This window comes from Mustela lutreola, chromosome 2 (assembly GCF_030435805.1).
Source record: "Mustela lutreola isolate mMusLut2 chromosome 2, mMusLut2.pri, whole genome shotgun sequence".
NCBI lineage: Eukaryota > Metazoa > Chordata > Mammalia > Carnivora > Mustelidae > Mustela > Mustela lutreola.
The window spans coordinates 164,164,575-164,187,076 of NC_081291.1; the positions used below are offsets into that span (position 1 = coordinate 164,164,575).

Below are 22,502 nucleotides of genomic sequence, written 5' to 3' on the forward strand. Positions count from 1 at the left end.
CGTATTTTCTAGAATAGGTGAAACACAGCGTTCACCAGTGGAAAGTTCATTATACAGAAACACCTTCTAGAAGAAGTAGACACCACGGAGTAGAGGTCACAAAACTGCTGTGGTTCCAAGAAGCTAAATGTTCTGTGTGGTCCTGTGGAACTTTATCTGCATGGCAGACAAATGTGGACCTCAGCAGGCCCAGTCCGCAGAAATGGGTCCTTTCTGAGCACGGATTTAGACTCTTCAAAGAGTTGCAAGGCAGATGATCTCCACTCACTCCAGCTTCTGGAAGGACACCCTCACGGAGCTTGTGGAAATGCAGCCTGGATGACACTGTGGATGTCTTATATTGGGTGTTCTGTTTTGTTTTGTTTTTTAAGATTTTATTTATTTATTTGACAGACAAGTGATCACAAGTAGGCAGAGAGGCAGGCAGAGAGAGAGAAGCAGGCTCACCGCTGAGCAGAAAAGCCTGATGTGCGGCTTGGTCCCAGGATCCCAAGATCATGACCTGAACTGAAGGCAGAGGCTTAACCCACTGAGCCACCCAGGTGCCCCTATCAGATGTTATTCAAAACAAAATAACCTAGGCTTCAAGAAAGTTGAAACAGTAACTCCATGTTTCAGTATTTGAGGAACAACCACACTACTTTCCAAAATGGCTACACCATTTCACATTCCCACCAGCAGCGTGTGAGACTTCCAATTTCTCCACGTCCTTGCCAATACTTGTTATTGTCTTTTCAAATGAGTCATCCCACTAAGTGTGAAATAGTATCTCACTGTGGTTTTCATTTTCATTTTCCTAATGGTTAATGACATTGAGCATCTCTTCATGTGATATCAGCTCTTGGTATATCCTTTGTGAAGAAATAGCTTTTTAAATTCTTGCCCATTTTAATTAGGCTTTTTGTCTTTCGATGATTAAGTTATAAGAGTTATACAATTGTTCATACACAATTTGTAAATATTTATCCCTGTTCTGTGGGTCATCTCTTCACTTTATCAATGGTGTCTTTTAAGCATAATTAATTTGAATGAAACTCGGTTTATCTACGTTTTCTTCTGTTGTTCATGCTTTCAGCATCATGTCTGAGAAGCCATTACCTAAACCAAGATTACAGAAATTTATACCTATGTTTTCTTCTAAGAGTTTTATAGTTTGGGCTCTTACATTTTGATCTGTGGTCCATTTTGAGTAAATTTTTGTGTAAAATGTGTTGTAGGTATCCAAGTTCTTTCTTTTGCCCATGGATCCAGTTGCCCCAGGACCATTTGTTGAAAACATTATTCTTTCCTATCATAATCGTTCTTTTTTAATGGAAGCACCTCTTTTTTTCTGAAAGTTTTTTATAAGGACAAGTCAGATGAGTCTAGGACTTACCATAATGACCTCAATCTTTACTTAATCATTTGCCAAGATCCTATTTCCAAATAAATCACATTCACATGTATTGGGGGTTAGAACTTCAACTTTTGCAGGAGATGCCATCAACCCCTAACAGTAAGTGTGTATATTTTATATAAATATTGTTCCATTTTGTCCTCAAGGGATGTCCTAAAGGAGACAGACAGTGAATGGGGGCAGTGAGTCTCCACTAAAGGACAGATACTATACCAATCAGTCCTCCTTCCAAGACAGAAACAGAAAATGGGGAAGACAGGAACTGAGAAGGAAACTCCTTCCTTGCCCTGCACCGGGACTTGGGCCTAGACTGTGGGGAGTTAAGGCATGTTTGAGATGTTTCTGGTGTTAGAGAAAACCTGGATTCTTCCTTAAGGGGGAAGAATCTACTCTGAACAGAAATGCAGTCCTATAGAGGCCCCAGGAGGACAGATTAGGAACTGAGTACGTTATTCTTGAACGTTATTCTTTGTGAGGAAGCTCCTTGCCATCCCCAACCTTCAGCAAAGGCTTATTAAACTCACAGACTGGTCTAATATCAGAGGAAAAGTCTATATTCATGCATCGACTACAGTGCTGAAAGGAGGCAGAGGAATAGTGGTGGACACTCTCTCCACGGGGTCTCCAAGAACCAAAACGTGCAGGTGACAGTCTGCACTCACAATGGTTGTCACTTAGCGTGGCCCCAGTTGGCACTGGAGCCATGGGAGAAGCCGGGAAGAAGAGCTAGTAGCAGACTCCGAGTACAGCATAGCTTCCGGTGTGACCTAATTCGAACCAACTCCCAGCAAAGATACTCAGGCTACTTAAAAGCGTTGCTGCTGATGGCTCAAATGACTGCAAGTAGTAATCATTTCAGAAACTGCTCTATATCATTGAAACCAGGTCTGAAAGATAGATTCACTAAAGAAAAAAAAAAATAGACATTTTCAAGAAGCAAAGCTAACTCATTTTGTAATTGAGCTATCATGGTGTTGATGTCAGTCTTTAGAGGTCAGCCTTTTTTGAACTCTTCAAAGTGGATACAACTGAGACCAAGGACCACACTTGGAGAATCACTGCAGGAGAGGAGTCTGTCCCAAATGTGTGCATCCTGAGACTAATGGGGTCACCTGTCCTGCACAAGACAGTCCAGCACTTCTTCAGACCAGCTCAAGCATAGCTGCCTTCATCATGGCCATCCATTAGTGCCTCCCATTCTGGGGAGAGTTCAGCTGACCCCTCTACCTTATATCTTCACTGCACTGACATCCAAGAGATCCTATGGATGAGAACACTCTCTTGGCTTTTCCCAGGCAATGTGTTTGTCTACTCCTTCATTTCTCTGACCCTAATATTTACATATGTTATGAAAGCAATCAAGCAGATGATAGGAACAAAAATCCATACTAAATACAATATCAGTTATGAAATATTGGATTTTTTTCACATCAGGAAAATGAAAAGAGTATCTTCGAGGTTCTGGCCAGCACAGGAGACAGAAAAATAAAACAAAGCTTAAATATTGGCTGAAAATCACCCTGTCAAGCCATTTCAATGGGGGTCCTGTAATGGTAGTGTCTTTAGCTCTCTTGTCTTGAGGTGATCATACTCTCAGAGACCATTCAAAACAGCTATAAGAAGAACTACAACAATGGACAGAAGTCCCAATACTCAGAGTGTCAATGACCATCGGTCCTCTCTTTCTATGTCTGGCCAGAACCTTCAAATCAGCCTTTCCTTCTCTAGTTTCAGGTTCTTCTCTTCATGGCCATAACCAGTTTCAGCCTGGGCAGGGGAGGACAGTGGACCAAGGTCCTGCTCAAACTGCTCTCACCTTCCTCCCCACGATGGCCTCCACTCCTCACCAGTTCCAGAGGGACTTCACATTCTGCAATGTCAACTGTGATGCTTCCGAGTCCCTGCTACAGCCTCAGCTAGAACACTCTGGGACAGGTGAGTAATGTTCCACTCAGTGCAGAAGCCGCTTCACCGCCCTCTTTCCTGGACTCCCTCCAGGTGTTTGTTGTTGTAAACATTCTCATAAAGGTCTCCCTGGGCACACGTGGAAAAGCTTCTCTTTGGGAAGACTGGTAGGAAGCAAGGTTAAATTTTTCAAAGGAGTTTGATTAATAAAGACAGAACCAAACGCAACATAAAAGAGATCTAGAATTTGCAAATTCCTGGAGTGCATGCTCACATGCATATTTGAGTGTGTGTTTGGAGGGTTTCCCTGACCCAGCTAGGGTGCACTTCCTACCACATGTATGACCTTCCTTCCAGAGTAACTGAGGGTTCAATTCCCAGAAGTAAAAAAAGTGAAACTGAAGCCCCCTGTGACTTGTGGTCCTGATGCTGTTGTGGGGTACAGTGCTCTCTAGTGTCTCTAGTCATAGGCACACTCTGTGCTGGTGTGCACCTTTTGTCTTGTTAGATTGTGGTGGCATTCCACATTCCAGGCATCAGTGTTTGGACCTGTCCATGACCTTCACTTGGAAAGACTGAGGGCAGCTGGACCAGGCCCAGAGGACCCTATTCTGGGAAATACTGCTGGAGACCTTCAGAACTCTGGTCTCCCTGGAGCATGCAATTCCCAAACCCGAGTCGACCTCACAGCTTGAAGCACCGGTAAGAGACGGAGAGAGATCGTTGCTGAAGGACCTGTTCAGGTGACAAGTTAAGCCCGAGACCAGCCTGCTTTGTGTTAGGAGGCCTTGCTCCAGGGAAGACTCAGGAAGCCAGCAGGTCCTCCAGGTTGGGGCAAACCAGAGATCAGGAAAGGTTGCTGAAAATTCAGGGAGACCAGTTACAGTTTCTCACAAGGAGATCCTCCTGGAGAAGATAAGCCTTGAACACACAGGTTGCGGACAGATGAGAGTCTACAGTCAAGGGTTTTCCAGAAGCAAGATGCTGCCGGAGATGCTACTCATGACTGGGCCACACAAGTGCCAGTAAAGACAGTAGTTCCTGCTGGACAGACCCTTTACAAACACAAAGAATGTGAGAAAGCATTCAACAAGAATTACCCCCCTCCTTGTTCGACGTCAGCAGATTCACACTGGAGGGAAGCCTTAGGAATGCCACACGTGAAAAAGTAGATTTTGCTCGACACATGAGGATTCACGCTGGGGAGAAGCCCTGTAAGTGCATAGACCATGGGAAGGTCTTTAACTGGAGGTCACACCTCATGCACCACCAGCATATCCACACCGGCAAGAAGCCCTGTAAGTGCAGTGAATGCAGAAAGACTGTCAACCATCACTCTGTTTTCATCCAGCCTAACATGACCCACAATGGCAAAAAACCCTTCGGATGCGAAGAGTGTGGGAAAGCCTTTCACTGCAACTTTTCCTTAACACAGCACAAGGGGATTCACACTAGAGACAACCCCCACATGTGCAGGGATTAGGCAAAGACCTTCCCCGTCTGATTTTATTTGACCCCGTGAGACCCTCATAGCACAAAAGCCCCATGTGTGTAAAGAACGTGGGGAAGGTTTTCCCTACAGCTTCTCCCTCACTTCACACAGCAGGAGTCACACTGGAGAGAAGCCCTATGAGGGCAGTGAGTGTGGAAAGGCCTTTGCCTAACCCTCTGCTTTGTCCAGCAAGGGACGATTCACATGAAAGGAAACGGTGAGTGCAAATAGTGTGGGAAAGCCTTTGAAACAGCTTTTCTTTCCCTTGGCCTTTGAGGAGTGGTGTTGGGGAGACACGCTCTGAACGCAGTGAGTAGAGGAAAGCCTTAAGATGTGGCTCATCTCTCACTCGACATTAAAGAATTCATGCAGGAGAGAAACTCCTTGAGTGTAAGAGACGTGGGAAGACCTTTTGCACCTGCCCACCTCAGTCAACATCCAAGAACTTCTGTAGGGAAAAGACCTCTTGACTACTACTACTACAGAAAATCATGAGGTCACAGGAAACATGGTACTCGGCATCTGAGAATTCCTGTAGGGGAGAGACCTCTCGGTTATCACGCACTGAAGAAAAGTCAGCCATGCCTCCGCCCACAGGCTGTGTCATTATCTGTTTCAGGATTATTTCAAAGAACAGGGCGGAGGGAACCGAAGAAGAGAAAAGAAAAAAAAATGAGCGCACAGCCTCCCTCAGACTTCTCTGAAAGCCAGGCATATGAAAATATGCATCTGTTTCTTTCTTTGGGGATGTCTGAAAGCTAGCAGGGCCCTGCCCTTTCCTTTGTCCTTTATCTCTGTATTCACTTACGTCCAGTGACAGGAGAGCTGGGCAGTGGAGAACAGCTCTATAAAGATTTGTTGAAAGCCCTCTTTGTGGCAAAATGTTGTCTCTAGTCTTGACGAGCAGAAGTCTTTGTGAGAAATATGAAGGCTAACGTCATGAAATACTGGAAGTTTGTAACAAGTTAAAATGTTAAAAATACTACCACATAAGATTATTTTCTATTTAAGGACACAAGGATCTATGCATGAATAGGCACATCTCGCTGTGTCATGTAAGACTATTGAAGACTTTGGGCGCCTGAGTGGCTCAGTCAGGTAAATGCCTGCTTTCATCTCAGGTCATGATCCCAGGAACCGGAGATCAAGTCCTACATCAGGCTCCCTGCACAAAAATAAATAATCTTTTTGAAAAGACTATTGAAGGTTTTAATTTTTAAAAAATCTTCCTTCATGTGGTTTTGAACACTAAGCACTCTCCATTTTTCTTGACTTCCATTTACCTGTTTTGATTATTTTTCTCAGGGACACAGGGATGGTCCTGGAGCTGTGTGGCTTTCGAAGGTGAGCGTGACAATTTCTCAGCTTCTTTAGTTCCCCGTAGAGGGGCTTCTCCAAAACCATGTCCGCAATTTTCTAGAGATTAAACTGGAGCTAAACCAATCAAACAAAAAATAGAGCTAACTTAAACTAATGAAAAACTTGGGGAAAAGTCTAAATTTTTTAAAGATGAATACAATGTATTAAAATGCAAAATATGGAGATCCTTTGACATATTAAAGCAGTTTCTAGAAATCTAATCAAAAGAAATATTCTGACAAATGTGCAGAGCAGAGATATGTGTGCAAAAATAATTGCCAAAAACGTGTTTTTATATATGACACAGTGAAAACAACCTAAATGTCTATTGGTAAAGAAATAACTTATGGCACACCTGTTCTATGAAATATCATGGAAGGATAAAATATCTCTGTGTGTACTGAGGTTAAAATAACTCCCAGATACAGTGTTAGGTAAAAAATCAAGATGCAGGAAATAAAACTAGATCTGGAGGAAGATACATAACACCGTTAATAGTGGCTCTCAATGAGAAGTGAGATGGATCAGGGGCGTAGGGAACTTTCGGTTTTTACTTTATATGCTTGAATATTATTTGCAAATTTTAAGTAAAGAGCATGCGTTATTTTTGTAATAAGTGTTTCAAATATTTTAATATAAATGGAACCTTGGGAAAAAAGTGACTCCTAATATTTCTTATACGGCATGAATTTCCCAGGATTTCTCAGAATCCTGGTGTTATTATGCCTTAAAAAAACAAACAAACAAACAAACAAAAAAAAAACCCCTGAGATCAAGGATCTAAAACTTTGAGCCAAAATATATGTAGAATAACACATGTAAAAAAATCAGAACTCTGCATAAAGTACTCTTCAATGGACATTCATTTTCCTTTAAAATCCTAGTAACTTATAAATGCCCTTTTGCAAGTAGTTAGATTTTATGTGTCAGGTTTTTACGTCCTTGGAATTAAAACCTGCTTCTCTGGGTGTGGTACATAAACAATGAATTTAGGATCACTGAAAAAAAAAAATTATATTATATTTTAAAAAAACAACAACTTGCTTCTTCCCAACATAATATTCATGCTAAGCAATCAGACCTATTTTCCAAAAAGGAAAACAAGTTTGATATCTACTGATCATACTTTAATTATGTACCATCAGACATACTTTCCATATATAGAAATAAGCAAGGAGTGAGATTTTCACGTAAGCACACCTGTAACCCACAGTTACAAGTCTGTTCAGGCATTTCAGTTATGGTAGTTTGCCTGATAGAGTGGTCCCACAAGAAATTGATTGTGTGAGTTTTGTTCTCCTTTAGGAGGAGACATTGGCAGCTGTGTCATCATACAACTAGATGCTGCCCATTTTGGAGTCAGTTGCCAAAAGTGGACTGTGACAGAGTAGTGAAAGACCTTTTAGATTAGAAGAACGCCTTAGTCCAGGTTGCTGGACTATAAACTGGGAGGCTTATAAACAACAGAAATTTATTTCTCACAGTTCTGGTGGCTGGAAAGTCCAAGATCAAAGCCCTGACAGATTGGGTGTCTGGTAAGAACCACTTCCTAGTTCACAGAAAATTGTCTTCTCAATGTGCCCTCATGGTGGAAGGAACAAGGGAGCCCTCTTGGCTATCTTTTACAAGGGCACCAATTACCTCCCAAAGTCCTCACTTCCAAATACCATCACAGTGGGGGTTAAAGTTCAACATGGATTTTGAGGGGACACAAATGTTCAGTCTATACCAGAGGAGAAATATCAACCGGAGAAGATACCAGGAGGGTCATCGAGTAGTTTCCTTCTGCTCACACAAGTGTAGACTAAGCAGATATCATGGTCCTGGGAGAGATGAATACAAGATCTTTGGTATTTCCTATAGTTTTAAAACTCTGCCTCCACTCTAAGAAGGACGGTGACCGTTCTCAGAAATAAGAACAGTATTTTGCATCTGAGAATTGCTGGTGGTGGTAAGAGTCAATGTGACCCACTGTTCTCCAGGAGGTTATGACTGTCACTCAAGCTATAAGTAAAAGTGGTTATGCAATGACCTGAACTCATTAAAATGTCCTTGTAATGAACAAATGTCCACAGAACTCTTTAAGGCCAAATTCAAGTGCAATAGGGTAGTGAAAAAGTAACTGATATCAACGGACCAAATTTCATTTCCGTCTACATCTGGCATTAGAAGGAAGACTAATCTACTTTGGAGTGTTCTTAGACAATTCAATTTAAGTGACATGGGAACCCTCAAAGCAAGACATTGAGCTTCACAATAACGAAGCATGTGGAACATATGAAAGGTAAGTGGCTATGTGAAAACATATGTGGTAAAGTTGTGTACTTCAAGTTTGTGGGCCAGTTCATTCCAGTTATAGGTAAAAAGGTGTTTCTAAGGCTAATGCAATGTAAGCTTTTTGAAGAGCTAATTCATTAGATATTACATTTGGCTAGTTACCTATTTTTCAATGAAGGACTTTTTAAAATATTATTTTTTCAATGTTCCAAGATTCCCCCAATGAAGGATTTTTAATGTGTATCTGTCCTTTAATTTTCATAGCTGCTGCTGAGAAGACAGCTATCAACTTATTAGCATTCCTTCATAACTTATTTTTCTTTTCTCTGTAGCTTTTTCAAGATCTGTTGACATTCTATAACTTTAATACACTGTATCTAGGTGTGGATTTCCAATTTATCATTGTTTGGTATTCATAAGGATTTCTGAACCTAAAGATTCCTCCATTTCATTAATTCCAGAAATTTTTCCTCTATTATAACTTTGGATATGCATCTCCTTCATTATCTCTGTTATTACTTTCCATAATTCTACTTAAATGTATGTTGTACCTTCTCATTCCATGTTTCCCTTCTTTTACCTTACCTCCTATATTTTCCACCTCCTTCTTCTATGCTTTCAGAGTAATTGTTTCATATCTTACTTCCAGTTCATGAACTCTCTCCTTACCTGTGTAAGTGAAACTTTTAAATGCCAGTGGTTATATTTTTCATTTATACAGGTCCTAATTGATTATTTTAAAAAATATATACTTGGTAATTTCTTACACTTAAAAAAAAATTTTTTTAAGATTTTATTTATTTATTTGACAGGGATACACCGAGAGAGAACCCAGCACAGGAAGAGGAAGAGGGAGAAGCAGGCTTCCCACTGAGCAGGGAGCCCGATGCAGGGCTTGATCCCAGGACTCCAGGACCATGACCTGAGCTGAAGGCAGCCGCTTAACTGACTGAGCCACCCAGGTGCCCCATTTCTTATACTTTTAATACTTCTTTTTATATTTTGTATCCAACATTTCTAATTCCTGAAATTTTTAAACTTCTGATTTTCATTCTTGAGGTTTCTCTTGATTTCAAGCCATGGTATCTTATTTCCTCATACATTTTGTGATGTTTGATTTTGAGCGAATGTTCATTGGAACTACATCTGTAGGAATTCTTTAAGGCCTGAAATCAAGTTGCACTCCTTCAGAGAAAATTTACTTGTTCCTATCAGGCATCTAGAGACACTACCCAACCCAGATTTTTTGGATTCTCAGCTTGGGATTTTCCAGCTCATATTAGTAATGGGAATTCTAGCCTTAAATCCAATGAGAATGACACATGGTAATGAATTTCTCAGGAGAAACTTATCCTTCCTAGCATCCCAAGGGTAAGACAGGCAGTTGTATTTACTGGGCTCCCTCTGAGGAAAACTTTTTTTCCTACTTCCTCTTTTCACCAAGAATACCACCTTTTGGGAGCAGTAGCTTTAGGCAAAGTCTTTGATCCTACCTCCCACATTGCTCACACCTTGATATTTGTCTTGTCTTTCCCAAATGTAGTTTTCTCTAATTTGTGATTTCTTGTAATTTTTGGCCCCTTTTTCCAATCTTATTTTCCAACTTTTCTTTTTAGGCATTTTGCACTAGAAAGATCTCTCTTTTTTTTTTTTTTAACACTAATATTCAATATTGCCAGAAACAGAACTTCTAACTCTCATTTCATTAGTTGCAGGAGGTTCCCCCAAACTTTTGAATTTACCAAATAGTAAATTATAACAAAAAAAGAATTGACAGACATAAGTTTGCCAACTTTTTATTTTGTAAAATAATAATCTAAAAACAGACAAATGCCTAACTACCTCTTACTTTCACCATCATCTCCTAACCAAAAGTTGAGAAGACATTATGAAAGAAACGCCTTTAATTTACATTTATTTTGCATTTTGGTGAGATTGGTGACAACTTTGTCATAGACCATCATTGGTCCATAGACTTAGCAACTGGGAATCACTAAGCTATATCAGATGCCATGAGGACTACTTTACTTGAAATTGTACGCACTGTAAAATCTCCTAACTGGAAATCCCAGCCACTGACATCAAGCCAATGCCATCATCTTTATTTGTTTGCATTTGAGCAAATAACTCCCAGTTTATGAAACACAGAAATAAACCATGGGATGTAAAGTCTGAATCTTGAGTCCCTCCTCCACTTGGGAAAATCACGTAAGTTCTCAGCCTCATTGCCTTCCCCTGTGACGATACATACTCAGGTGGATATTTTGAAGACTGATAAGAGGAGTGTTCTTTGGAGTGATTAACGTCTCTATTATTGCCCTTCCCTATAAAATACAAACAGAATTCCCCCAAAAGGAGTAGACACCACACTCCACACAATAAAACTCTTTCCAATATGGATCTAGAACAGGAAGTGTGTCCTACTGGATCCTTTCATTCCTATCATGGAGGAAGAAGTTGGGGCGAAATAAAACTTCTAGGAGAATAAAATTTGCTGACAAGAAAGATAACCCCATCAAAATTTAAGCTCTACAAAAGTTCAGACTTTGTTCGTGGCGATATCCTCAATCCCTGTAACAGTGCTTGGCACACTGTGAATGTTCAATGAATGAGGAATAAGAAAACAGATCAGAGGTTTACAACAAATGAGCTACAGTGAAATTATTACCAAGAGTACCCAGCACAAGCAGAAATCCCGTGTTCCACTTCATAGTCTCCCCCTCATCAATCCTTTCCCCTCACTCCTCCCTATCCTCCTTACCAGGCAGTGCTTGTCCATCAAGCTCTACAGTCTCAGAGACAGAACCTGCCTTAGAAGAAAAAGGCAGAATCAAAGAATATCCTAAGCCACCTTTTTAGAGTCCTTGCCATCTGTGCACAAGCTTGTCTTGCAATAACTGCTTTGTACTGTGCTTTCTGGTGGCTCTGAAGGCCTTTAGGACCATCAGCCAATGTAGAGGATGGTCAGAAGCCATTGAAAAGGGTTTTAGGTAGGAAGATGGACATGATGTGATGATGCTTTATTATTTTATATGTATGAATAACAATACTAGTTAACATCGAGCATTTTCACTATGCCAGGCTCTATGCTAATGCCTTTATATGGATAATCTCTTTTAATTCTCAGAGCAACCCACCAAGTTTGGTACTATTAATCCTCATTTTATAGACACTGAATCTGAAGCTTGGAGAGGTGAAATAGCTCATCTGGAGTCACAGAGCTAATACCCTGTCTGCAAAATCCGTGCTCTTAACCATGGTGCTATATATAATACAGACTCTATACCACTTCAAAGTCTTTGGCGTGGTTATATGTAAGCATATCCATATTGTGATGTGACTTTTCTTAAACATAACTATTCCTTTTGATTTTCTTATGCTAGTATATAAGTTGAAAAGATAAATACAAAAAAAGAAAACCAAGTCTAAAAATGAAAATAGCGTTTGAAGTGACTAGAGAGAAAAGAACAAAACTGTTCCTTTCTCACATTGTTTTCTTCCTCCTCTAAATATCTAAATACCTCTTCTTAACTACCACCAACCTCTGACGGATTATCATTTCTTCCCTTCACTACTACTGCAAGGCTTTCTACCTGATCTCCCTGTGCCCACTTTGGCCTCTCCCCATCTTATCGATGCCACAAGAAAGCAAGCATGGGACTGATAAAAAAGCATCATCACATCATGTCCATCTTCCCACCTAAAACCCTTTTCAATGGCTTCTCCATACCCTTTGGAAAAAGCAAGAGTCCCTAATGGAGCAAATAAAGCCCTGCCTGTCCCGGTCCTGGCCCTCTCCCCAGCCACGCTGTCTTTCGTTACTTCTACTTCAGCGGCAAGCCTTGTGCACATCCTGTTCTCTCTTGCACGATATGCTCTCCATCACTTCTCCACCTAAGGGAGTCTGACTCATCCTTCAGACTGCTTGTCATTATATCACCACGCAGACTGTGCATATGCCTGGGGCATTACGGGGGCTTAACAGATACGGTTAAGTGAGTGAATAAATGGAATGGAGCCATGGTGTTCCACACGTCAGGTCTCTTGGCATCTGGCTTTCACTCTGAATCTTCCCGAATGATGATGCTGGAGTTCTTTCACCTCCGGCCTCTGCCACAGTTGACTTGGGATCTGGGTCAGAATGAGCCCGCAGGTGGATTTCATGATCCAGTCTCACTGGGGAAGACAAAGCCTATCTCAGAGGAAAGCTGCTCGTTGAGGTAATCAGATGGAGTGATCTGCATCTCTCAGGAAATCTTGAGGCTAACATCAACCACTGAGTGACCAGAAAGTTGGGAAGACACTGCGTGTGATACATACACCCTCCTAATTAACTCAGGAATAGGTCAATATCGTGACTTCTAGCATAATTAGAACAACGAGGTGAGCCATTCCTGAGTTCCTGCTCTTGAAATCTCAACTGCTTTTTCTGGCCTCTGAGGCTCAGCAACCCCTCTGAATTCTGTACCTCCATTATTCTTCTTTCGTCTCCCACTGCCCTCCAGACTATTCTCTGTTGGCTGTGGCTGGCCTCTCCATCACATTCTCATCAACTCCACGGCTGTCCTCCAGGTCCCACGAACTTTCAAATGGAACCCAAATCCCTGACCTGGCAGGGCCAGAAGGATCCAATACTCCATCCCTAAGACCCTCATCTTGTTAAATAAAATGGTGGGAATTGGGTATGTTCTTTGGCTTTAATCTCCCAATTGTACCTGATTAGACCTGGGAGGGATACATACCTGTAGCAGATACCGTAATTAGCTTGCTCCAAATTTATTCCACCTCCTCCTCCTGTGCCTTCCTGTCCTGAAGACTCCAGAAAGCCAAAACCTACACTTCCCCAGCTCCCTTGCAATGAAGATTTCAGAAAGACTTCAGTTTTACCACATAACTTGAAAGGAGGAAGACAGAAAGCACCCACCATTTGCCGGCATGGACTGAGGCAGAGGCAACATAATTTTATAGTCGGCTACCCCCTAATTTTGTGGCCTCCTGCCGCAGAAACACAACTGCTTGGATTGTGGCTGAGATTTGTAGGACTTTGGAACCTGGAAGCGTTCTTAGAAGCTCATCCTAGAACCAGCTCTCCTATCTAGTATCTGGTAACATCAGTATCTGGTAATATTTTTGCTTACATTCACTAGAGTGGTTTCTGTTGTAAGAAGCTGAATTCGCGGATACAAAGCTCAGAGTGACTGCAAGCCGCTAGAGCACCAGCAGACTTGTTCAGTCTACTTGACCTTGTTCCAGGCCCAGGAAGCTTCCCATCTGTGAGTATTAGTCCCTGGGCGGCCTCCTTAAGGCCCCATGCCACACAGCAAACCCACCTCCAACCTTACACCAGATTAAAGTATCATTCTTGGGAAAGTCCTTCATATGCTGCCTCTAATTGCCCTTTTTGCTCTCCCTATTTATGGATTCTGCACTTTTTGTTTGTCCCATGAGTCAGCTTATGGACCCTCTCAAAGAACTCCTTGTTAACCCTACTTCTTAGACCACGAAACAAAGTCTTAAACTCCTTTAACCAATCACTTCAAATGTAAGCTAACATCCCTCTTAGGTGTCCATAGCACTCTGTATCCACTCCAAGGTGGAGTTTGTCATATTGCGTTATAAATACCTGCTCACTTCTCTGGAACTCCCACTAGACTGTGTTTACATGAGAGGAAGGTCAGGGCCTGTGTCATGGCGTATCGCTCCAAGTGCTAAACACTATGCTTGGCATGTAATAAGCTCTCTACAAATAGTTCTAGATGTTATTAATGAATATGGGATGTTAATGTGGTGTTTATTTCTAAATTCCAGGGTCTTTCCCCAGTTCTCTGACTAAATCCTCAGCCAATCAACAAAGCACTACTACAGGGGGAGAGAGAGAATTGCCAAAAGTCCATTACTTGGACAAATAGACTATTCTGGAATTGGTCAATCATATAAAAATTGCATAATTACATGCTTCCTCTGGGAAATGTCAAAATTCCATGAAGGTAAGTTATTGTATAACCTCCACAGAAACTTTTCTCTGTTATGATTTTCTTGGGCTGGGAATTGAATATATCTCACCACTGTCTATTAAGGCATAATTGTAATGAGATTTCTGAAATGCAAAATAAAATTCTTTGGCCATATCAAAGCCCTCCTTGGCAGCTCCTTGTCTTGAAGATTGGCATTCACAGATCTCCTGTTATACCCATGTTCCTGCTCATAACAAGCAACACACAAATGAATAGCAAATGGTGTCAGAAAAACAATCCTGAACACCTGTGTGTGTTTGTTTGCTTTTGGCATTTCATTCAACTGCTAGCTATAAATTAATTATCCCAGTCAAAATTAATTTCTCCCTCTTCTGTTGCCCAATAGCACTTTCTTTATTCTGCAATTATAGCACCTAGCACATTTTCCCATGTATTGCCGAATTAGGTTCACCAGAATACTTGTTTAGGAAATGTTACACCATTTACTCAAAGACTGGAAGAAAACCAAAAACTATCATTGCGATAAGGGTCGTAGGTGGTTAATTAGCTTTGCTCACTAACTAAGGGGCTAGTTGTCACACACCAGGCCCAAGGCACTTGGATTCAAATTTATTCTGCAGCAATATTAAAAAATGGCGTTCATTACACTCATAGAAGCTGTAGGCTTATACACTCTTACCCAAAGAGTGGATCTCCAGGCGCTTGAATCAGAATCTACCTGTGGTTGTAATTAGAACATGCAGACTCCCAGGTCCTACAGTAGAGCCACAGAATCAGAGGTCCCATGTGGAAGAGGAAACACAATAACACAAAATACATTCTGGGACCACTTTATTGTAGTCTACTGTTTTACCAGTCCTGGGCCTGTACATTATAGATGTTCAATAAATTGTTGTTGTTGTTGCTGCTGCTTTTAAGTTCTTCTGCCCATTGAGGTTTGAGGACTACTGATTAAGTATATAGCATACTATGATAAAAGAAGTAAGTATAGATAATCAAAGCAGATAATAATTAAATAAAATATTACTAAAATAAAAAAGAAAATAAGACAGATAACTACGAACAAACTCTTAGGAAACACTAAGGTGGAGGCAATCGTATATAGAAGGCTCTAGAAAGACATTTAGAGCATATTATAGTAGAATTGCATCATTCAGAATGTCCTGGAACTAGCCAATCAGAGAAGAAACATAAAAACTCCATCGATGAGAGACCATGAGATGGCTTGGAGAGAGATAAATGTCTTAGCTGTCAGAGATGAGCAGGTCTCTCAAGATAGCTTAGGAGGCAGGGGGCAGAGTCGGGGGAAGGGAGATTGGTAGCAGGGAAGGCTGGCCCTAACGACTGGGGCCAGACTGTGAGGCATCTTGGCCATCTGTATTTTTCCCTGTATTCTCAGAGCTGTTAGGGATCGCAGGAGGCAAGCTGGCGTAGCAGCTGTCTCACCTACCAACAGGGTGCTCCCAGACACAGAGCTTCCCGGTGCTCAGGGGTTTTCAGTGTGTGGTTGGCCTTATATCGCCTCCAGGGGACCATCTGCAGTTACTTGGAGGCCTATCATATTAACCAGTCAAGTCAGAGAGCCTCTGTATGCAGTGGCCGCTGTGACTTTCAAACATACTAGATGTTTCTGGCTGATGATCTATCTGAAAAGGAGTCTCAACTGTGGCCATAAGTTATTTTCAGTGTCCATGATTTTAGGGCCCAACAGTAAATTCTGAGAAACCAATTTCCTCCATGGGCAGAGCCCCGCTCCCGGGGACTGATCATTTGTTCAAGCTTCTCAGTGAAGAAAGTTGAAGAAAGATGGGGTCAGGGGTGAGGCCTGACCAGATTTGCTAAGAGCATTGTAGATCTTGGTAGAAAGGGTGGGCTCCCTCTCTCCCTGCCTCCCAGCAGAAGAGGGTGAGACTGGTCTCCTAAAACATTCAGACTTCAGTCCCAGGAAGTCAGGCAGAAGTGAGGGCTAGAGGAAGAAGGAAAAACCTTGCTGCAACACAAGAAAGATGGGGAGGACTCAAGTTGAAGGGTTATTCTGGACCTTTTCCCTGTGGCTCCACCAAGACAGGAAAATCACCAGAAGCAGGGTCCGGACACTGTTCTTATGTCCTCACTGGCATGTCTCTTCCTCCGGGGGAGGGGGGCTCGGGGGGTGTCCTGCCACTCCAATCTTAGATGGAGTCAGCTAAGCATAGTCCTTTGTTCAGCATCAACCTATCTACCTGTGTCCCTGAGCTGGATCTTTCCCATAAGAAAGTCCACACTCAATAATTCCTAAATCCTGACCAGACCCTCAGGACGAAGGGTCTCACTGAATCCCCCCAACAATCTAATGATGTCCAAACTGTTACTAGCTGGATGTTACAAATGAGGAGACTATGACGCAGAGAGGTGAGGTCATCTATCCTCAGCCACCAGCCCCTGCACAGCAGCAGAATGAGGCTGTGAACTCAGGTGTTGTGACCCCACAGCCCTCGGCTTAGCTTCCACATGTGGTTGAGCTACCACATATGGCCTGCTGCTTCCCCAGCAGAAACTAAGCTTGCTCATGAAAGCAACACAGGTCCATTATGGGCAATTTGGAAAGATATTGAAAAGGTCCAAAAAGGAAATAAAAATCATCCACAATCCCACCACTTCTACCTTTTGGGGAATGGTATAAACTAAAACCTGAAAATTCCTCTTATCTCTAGCTTTAGCTCACAAAGAAATCCACTGTCCTTCCAGACTTTTCTCTTTAATGTTTACACAAATATGCGTAGGTATATACCTACACATACAGCAATTTTAAAATAATAAAGTCGATGTTTGCAAATTACACAAGATTATCCTGCACATTGCTTTTTTCCCACGTAACATCTACTCAAGCCTTTTTTAATGATTGCATAGAAATCCACTGTCTGATGACCCATAATTTTTTCAACTATCCTATAATAAATATCTTTATCCATATATCTTTATATATCTGTGATAGTAGTTGTGTAAGATACATTCCAACAAGCGGCTCACAGAGCATGCACATTTTTCATCTTGCTAATTGTTGGATTACCGAGTGAGTCTTTAATTCTTTACTTTATAATGGCAAAGAGGGGGTTGTTGAGAATGAAGCTTGGTTATGCAATGAGAATCACACATTGCTTAACGAAGCACCGTATAGACACTGAATGAATGATATGAAAGGGGTTCCTCATGGACATGGCAAGTTCTTTCTCACTAAGAAACCATTGGAGCAATGCCTTCTCTAGCTGTGGGTAAGGGATGTGTGTCTTTCTGGCCTCTCTGGAATTCTCTCAGCGGGCCCCTGCTCCTGCCCCATGTGAGCCCACATGGGGTTGTCTGTCTGGTGTATGGGACTTTATTTACTCTTTCCTGAAAATGTACATTCCCAACATGTACTTCAAACACCAAATATTTGCCAACAGATCTCCTCAAATATCTGATTCCCTCAGCCAGAGCTCACCACCAATTCTCCAGCCTGTCAGCCTGGTCCGTGGGTCTGCTCCAGAGCCATGGAATCTGAGGACTTGAGGCCTCTGATCAGTGAGAGAAGGGCAATGCCGCTATTCGGTCCAAAAGGGTAACTTCCAAATGGAGCAGGACCTGCTCAGACTCTTCAAGTTCCCTCTGAGTGGCTGCCACCCTGACCTGCTGCCACTCCATCTCCTCAGGGACCCTCCGCTGTCAGCCAAAGCCAGGATGCCCACTCTTCAGACATATACAAACCCCTTCACTCGACACACACCTCCTGGTGTTAGATATCCCCCCTGCCTGAAAGGCAGCATAGTCAAATGCAGAGCATGTGGGACCCTGGAATCGTAATGTTGGGGGTTTGAATCCTGATTCTTAAACCTGTTAGCTGTGTGATCTTAAGCAAGGCACTTAACTTCTCTGTACCTTAATTTCCTCAATTATGACGTAGGAGTAATAAAAAAAAAAAAAAAAAAAGAACACACAGAGCTGTTGAAAGCACCTGGTGTAGAGTGCCTGGCACACACAGACACAATAATCTGTAGCTATTCTTAATATCATTCCACAGCCAGACTTCTCAAGTGAGGTGTTACTGGTAATGTCATCTAAAATTTTAGGATTGTTTCAAATTTGAGAGTCTTATCAAGTTTCTTTCACACATGAGCCTTGGAAGAGGCTCCGAGTCTTAAGCTCCATTAGCCTTCGATTCAGCCCTGCTCTGCTTGGTGGTGTGTAATAAGTCGGGACACTTCCGCACGGCTGGACGAGCATGACTAATACAACCCCTTCTGAGATGGTCACATCTCCAAGAAGGGGACAGTCAGGAATTGCAATCTTTAAATCCTTGTTCAACTATGAGAATTTACTCTGCCAGCCTTCCCCCATTTCAGAACCAGGATCAGGGAGGGACACCTGGGCGGTTCCGTTGGTTAAGCGTCTGCCTCCGGTTCAGGTCATGATCCCAGGGTCCTGGGATCGAGCCCTGCATCGAGCTCCTTGCTCAGTGAGGAGCCTACTTCTCCCCCTCCCTCTGCTTGTATTCCCTCTCTTGCTCTCTCTCTGACAAATATATAAATAAAATCTCAAAAAAAGAAAAAGACTGGGATCAGAGTGATAGAGCTGAGGTCAGGTGGTGGACCAGGTAGCTGGTGTACAGGCATATTTGCTGAAAGGATATTCCAGGTTTGTTCCTCAACCTGGGGAGGTTAAGAAACCTTTTGGTTGTCGCTGCACCTGTGAGGTAAGATGCTCTACTGACATTACAGAGGCAGGTGTCTCAGGTACCATATATCCTGCATTGCTTAGGACAGTCCCACCCCGTAAAAAATTGTCCCCGCACCCCCATGCCAATAACACTTGAGGGCTTAGACCTTAACAAGATGTTATTATTGTTTCCCATCCTGGTGAACTAGGGCAATCATGGGGTAAGCCGTCCCAGCTCCCGCTTCCCCTCTAGCCTGGAAGCTGGTTAGACACCCCACTCCACACCTCCTTCCCTGGGCACTACAAAAGTGCTCCCTGGGCTAGCAGCACAGAGGGGGCAGAAGGCAAATGCATATTGTCTGATGTATAAAGTTTGTACTTCAAACCCCTATGTTGTACCCTTGCCGGTGGACTGCCATTTGGCATCCTGCCCCAGGCTTAAAAAAACTCAACTCAGGGAAAAACTCCAGCCACCGAACCTTGAGTATCCCAAAGGAAATATAACCCACTAGTTCTACGGCCCCATAATGCCCCTGATTCTCTCTCGGCTCTCTCTACCCCCATCCCCAGGGCTTGGACTATGCCAAATATGAACGGCCTCTAAGTCTTATCAGAAGAACCCAAGAAAATAATAATTAATGAGCCAGCACTTTCTGAGTGCTTGCTATGTGCCAAGCTTGGCACTTTACATACATTACCGCACTTAATCCCACGTGGCATAAAATACAGCTCACATTAGAGAAAGGCAATGTGGTTTGTGCTAATCCCGCCCCTTGGCCTTTGTGGGTGAGTCACTCTTGGACTGAAGCTGTGCTCTGGGGCCCTGCGCTCCCAGAATCCCTCAGGTGTCTCAGCAGCTCAGGGAGTCGGGGGCCCACGCAGGGAGGATTTATCTTCCGCGTGTCTTCTGCCATTAGCGGAGATAAATCCAGGTATTGTCATTACGGTAATGGCCTCTGTGACTAAGAGGAGTTAAATAGAAAGTCAGTGAATGTCAAATATCTTGAAAAATCTATTCACCATGAAGTCACCTTCTAATGTGTTCTGAGGAAACAATAACATCCATTTTCGCTCCAGACACTACTCTCCATGGTAAATAATATCACTAGGTGACTCTATCCTGTAAGTCCCCAGAAATTGTTTCTAATTATTGTCAGAGGCACATCAATTACCAATAGAGCCTCCAGGCAGCCCTCGTCGTGGCTCTGATTAGAAACATGTTTTACTTCCATTTCTTCTGTCAAGCCTCTCAGCCCTCTACATATTTAATTGCTCCGTCTTGGCTGCAGGCCTGCTCTGAGGCCGCTCCTCTCTGAACTGCGCCTCTCCTGCTCAGTCGGCATCTTCACCTGGTCTTGTCCCACACCTCACCTTCACTGATTAACTCCTCAGCCCCTGCCAGGGCCTCATTCTGTCCCTTCAAAAACAAAAAACAAAAACAGGAGCTCTGGTGACCCAGATCAAAGCTGATAAAATTGCTTCCATTGAAAACAAAGAAACAAACCCGCGCTGGGCCAGGATCTGTGATAAGCACATTTCGTACATTCTCGTCGAATCCTCAGAACAACCCTGTGAGGGAGGTAGAATTACTATCTTCATTTCACATTTGAACAAAACTAAGGCACTGTGAGGTGAAATAACTCTCCCCCGAGTCACACATAACTAGCAAATGGAGGACAGGTTATCCCCCAAATGGAGTCGTCCTCACTTCCGTTTCTCTCAAGCTTCTCTCAAGCCCAGCGGCAAGCTGGACTTCCTCCCCACTGTCCCTCTCCCTCCTTCTTCCTCACCTCGGCATCCTTCCTTCCCACTTACTCTTTGAAGATTCTACTTGAGTTGGACTCTTTCCAAAGCCACTAATATCACAATTCTTGGTGCTTTCCATATCTAACTAGCCTTCAGAGAGTAGGCTTCAGGGAGCACCACCATGAAAACTACAACAGAAAGTTGAGTGTTCTGTTCTATCCTCCCACAGCTGAACGAGCAGCTGTTCATGCTGCTGCCTAGACATCACCACCAACTACAACTGCGACTCTACTCTGTTTCAGATCTCCCTCTCGCACCATGGCGTCTTCTCTTTCCACCTCATCTTTTCTAGTATCCTGGCTCCCACAATTCTTGGACCACACCAGGACCTGCGAACCATGGTTCCTGGTAACCCTTTATTGTCTCCTACCCCTTCATGAACTTCTGTACTTTTAACTCAACTTCCATGGGCCATCTTGGTGTTACTCCCTGTCTATACCCATCTCAACCCACTGTCCCTTTATTGTGCTCAGCTGGTAAATCCCTAAGCCAAGTTCAAGCCAACCCTCCCCTTATTTGCCTGTATGCAGGCAGCCAAATGCAATTGAAGAAAACGGCCCTGCTGACTGGTCTCTCTTTATTTGCTGCCATAAAACTCAAGTGGCCCCCCCCCCGGCCGCCTAGCAGCATACGGTATTACCCAGGTCCACTCACCTTCCCGGGACTCTTTTACCTCTTCTCCCTCCAAGCCTCCAACTCCTTCTCTCTCCCCCCGGGGGGCGCACAGCTAATAACTTCACCTCCTAAGTTATTGAGAAACTGGAGCAATCAGAAAAATTTGACCATGTCTCTACCATCCCACCTGCCCGTCTTTCTGCATCTCTGCCTGTGTGCGTTCTCTGCCCTCTCGTTGCTCTGGGTGGACTGTCCATCTGCTATCTGAAGCTGACTCCCCTACTTTGCACTCGATCCCACCCCCCACCTACCCAAGGATACCGCCTTAGTACCGGTTTCCCTCTCTCAGAATCCGTGGGCAAACGTGAAGTTATTTCTTCAATCAAAAACACAAACAACCTCCTCTGATTCCACATCTAAATCAAACTGCCACTCCACAGTTTGCACCAAACCCTTTACAACCAAACTCCTTCAAATGGTTGTCTTTGTGCCCTCTCTCCCATTCTTCTCTTCTGTCTTTTCTCGAACACATCCCAAGTAAGCTTTTGATCCCTCCCTTTACCCGAAACAGCTCTCGTCAAAGGCACCCGTGACCTCCCATTGCTGAGTGCAGTGATAAATTCTCCTTCTAACTTGAGCTGCCAGTATATTTGCCTCAGGTGTTCACATCTTCCTTCTTAAGATGCTTTCTTCCCTCTCATTCTGGGACCCCGCTCTCACCTGTTCACCACCAGGGTACCCTGTACTTATTCCTTGGGGTCTCCCTGAACAGTTAGGTGTTGCCATTTCCTAGCATTTCAAAACGTCCCCCTCCTCTAGCTATAATCATTCCTCAGGTGGCAGGTCCAGCCTAGACCTCTCGTTGGCCATCAGACTCATGTGGTCCACCGGCCTCCTCACTGTTTCCAGGACACACCAAGCATAATCCTGTCCCTATGGCTTTATGTCTGCTGCTCTCCCTTCTTTGATTTGTCCCTCCAGAGAGCCTGTCCCTTTCAGTGTCTGC

General features: G+C 43.2%; 1 protein-coding gene across 1 annotated transcript; it reads left to right on the forward strand.

Moving 5' to 3' along the window:
* The first annotated feature begins 3,225 nt into the window (after positions 1-3,225).
* Positions 3,226-4,965, forward strand: ZNF80 (zinc finger protein 80). Its single transcript, XM_059165063.1, is given in 5 exon segments — positions 3,226-3,331; positions 4,247-4,398; positions 4,400-4,461; positions 4,463-4,798; positions 4,800-4,965. Coding segments are annotated over 5 exon segments (822 nt in total).
* Positions 4,966-22,502: the final 17,537 nt, after the last annotated feature.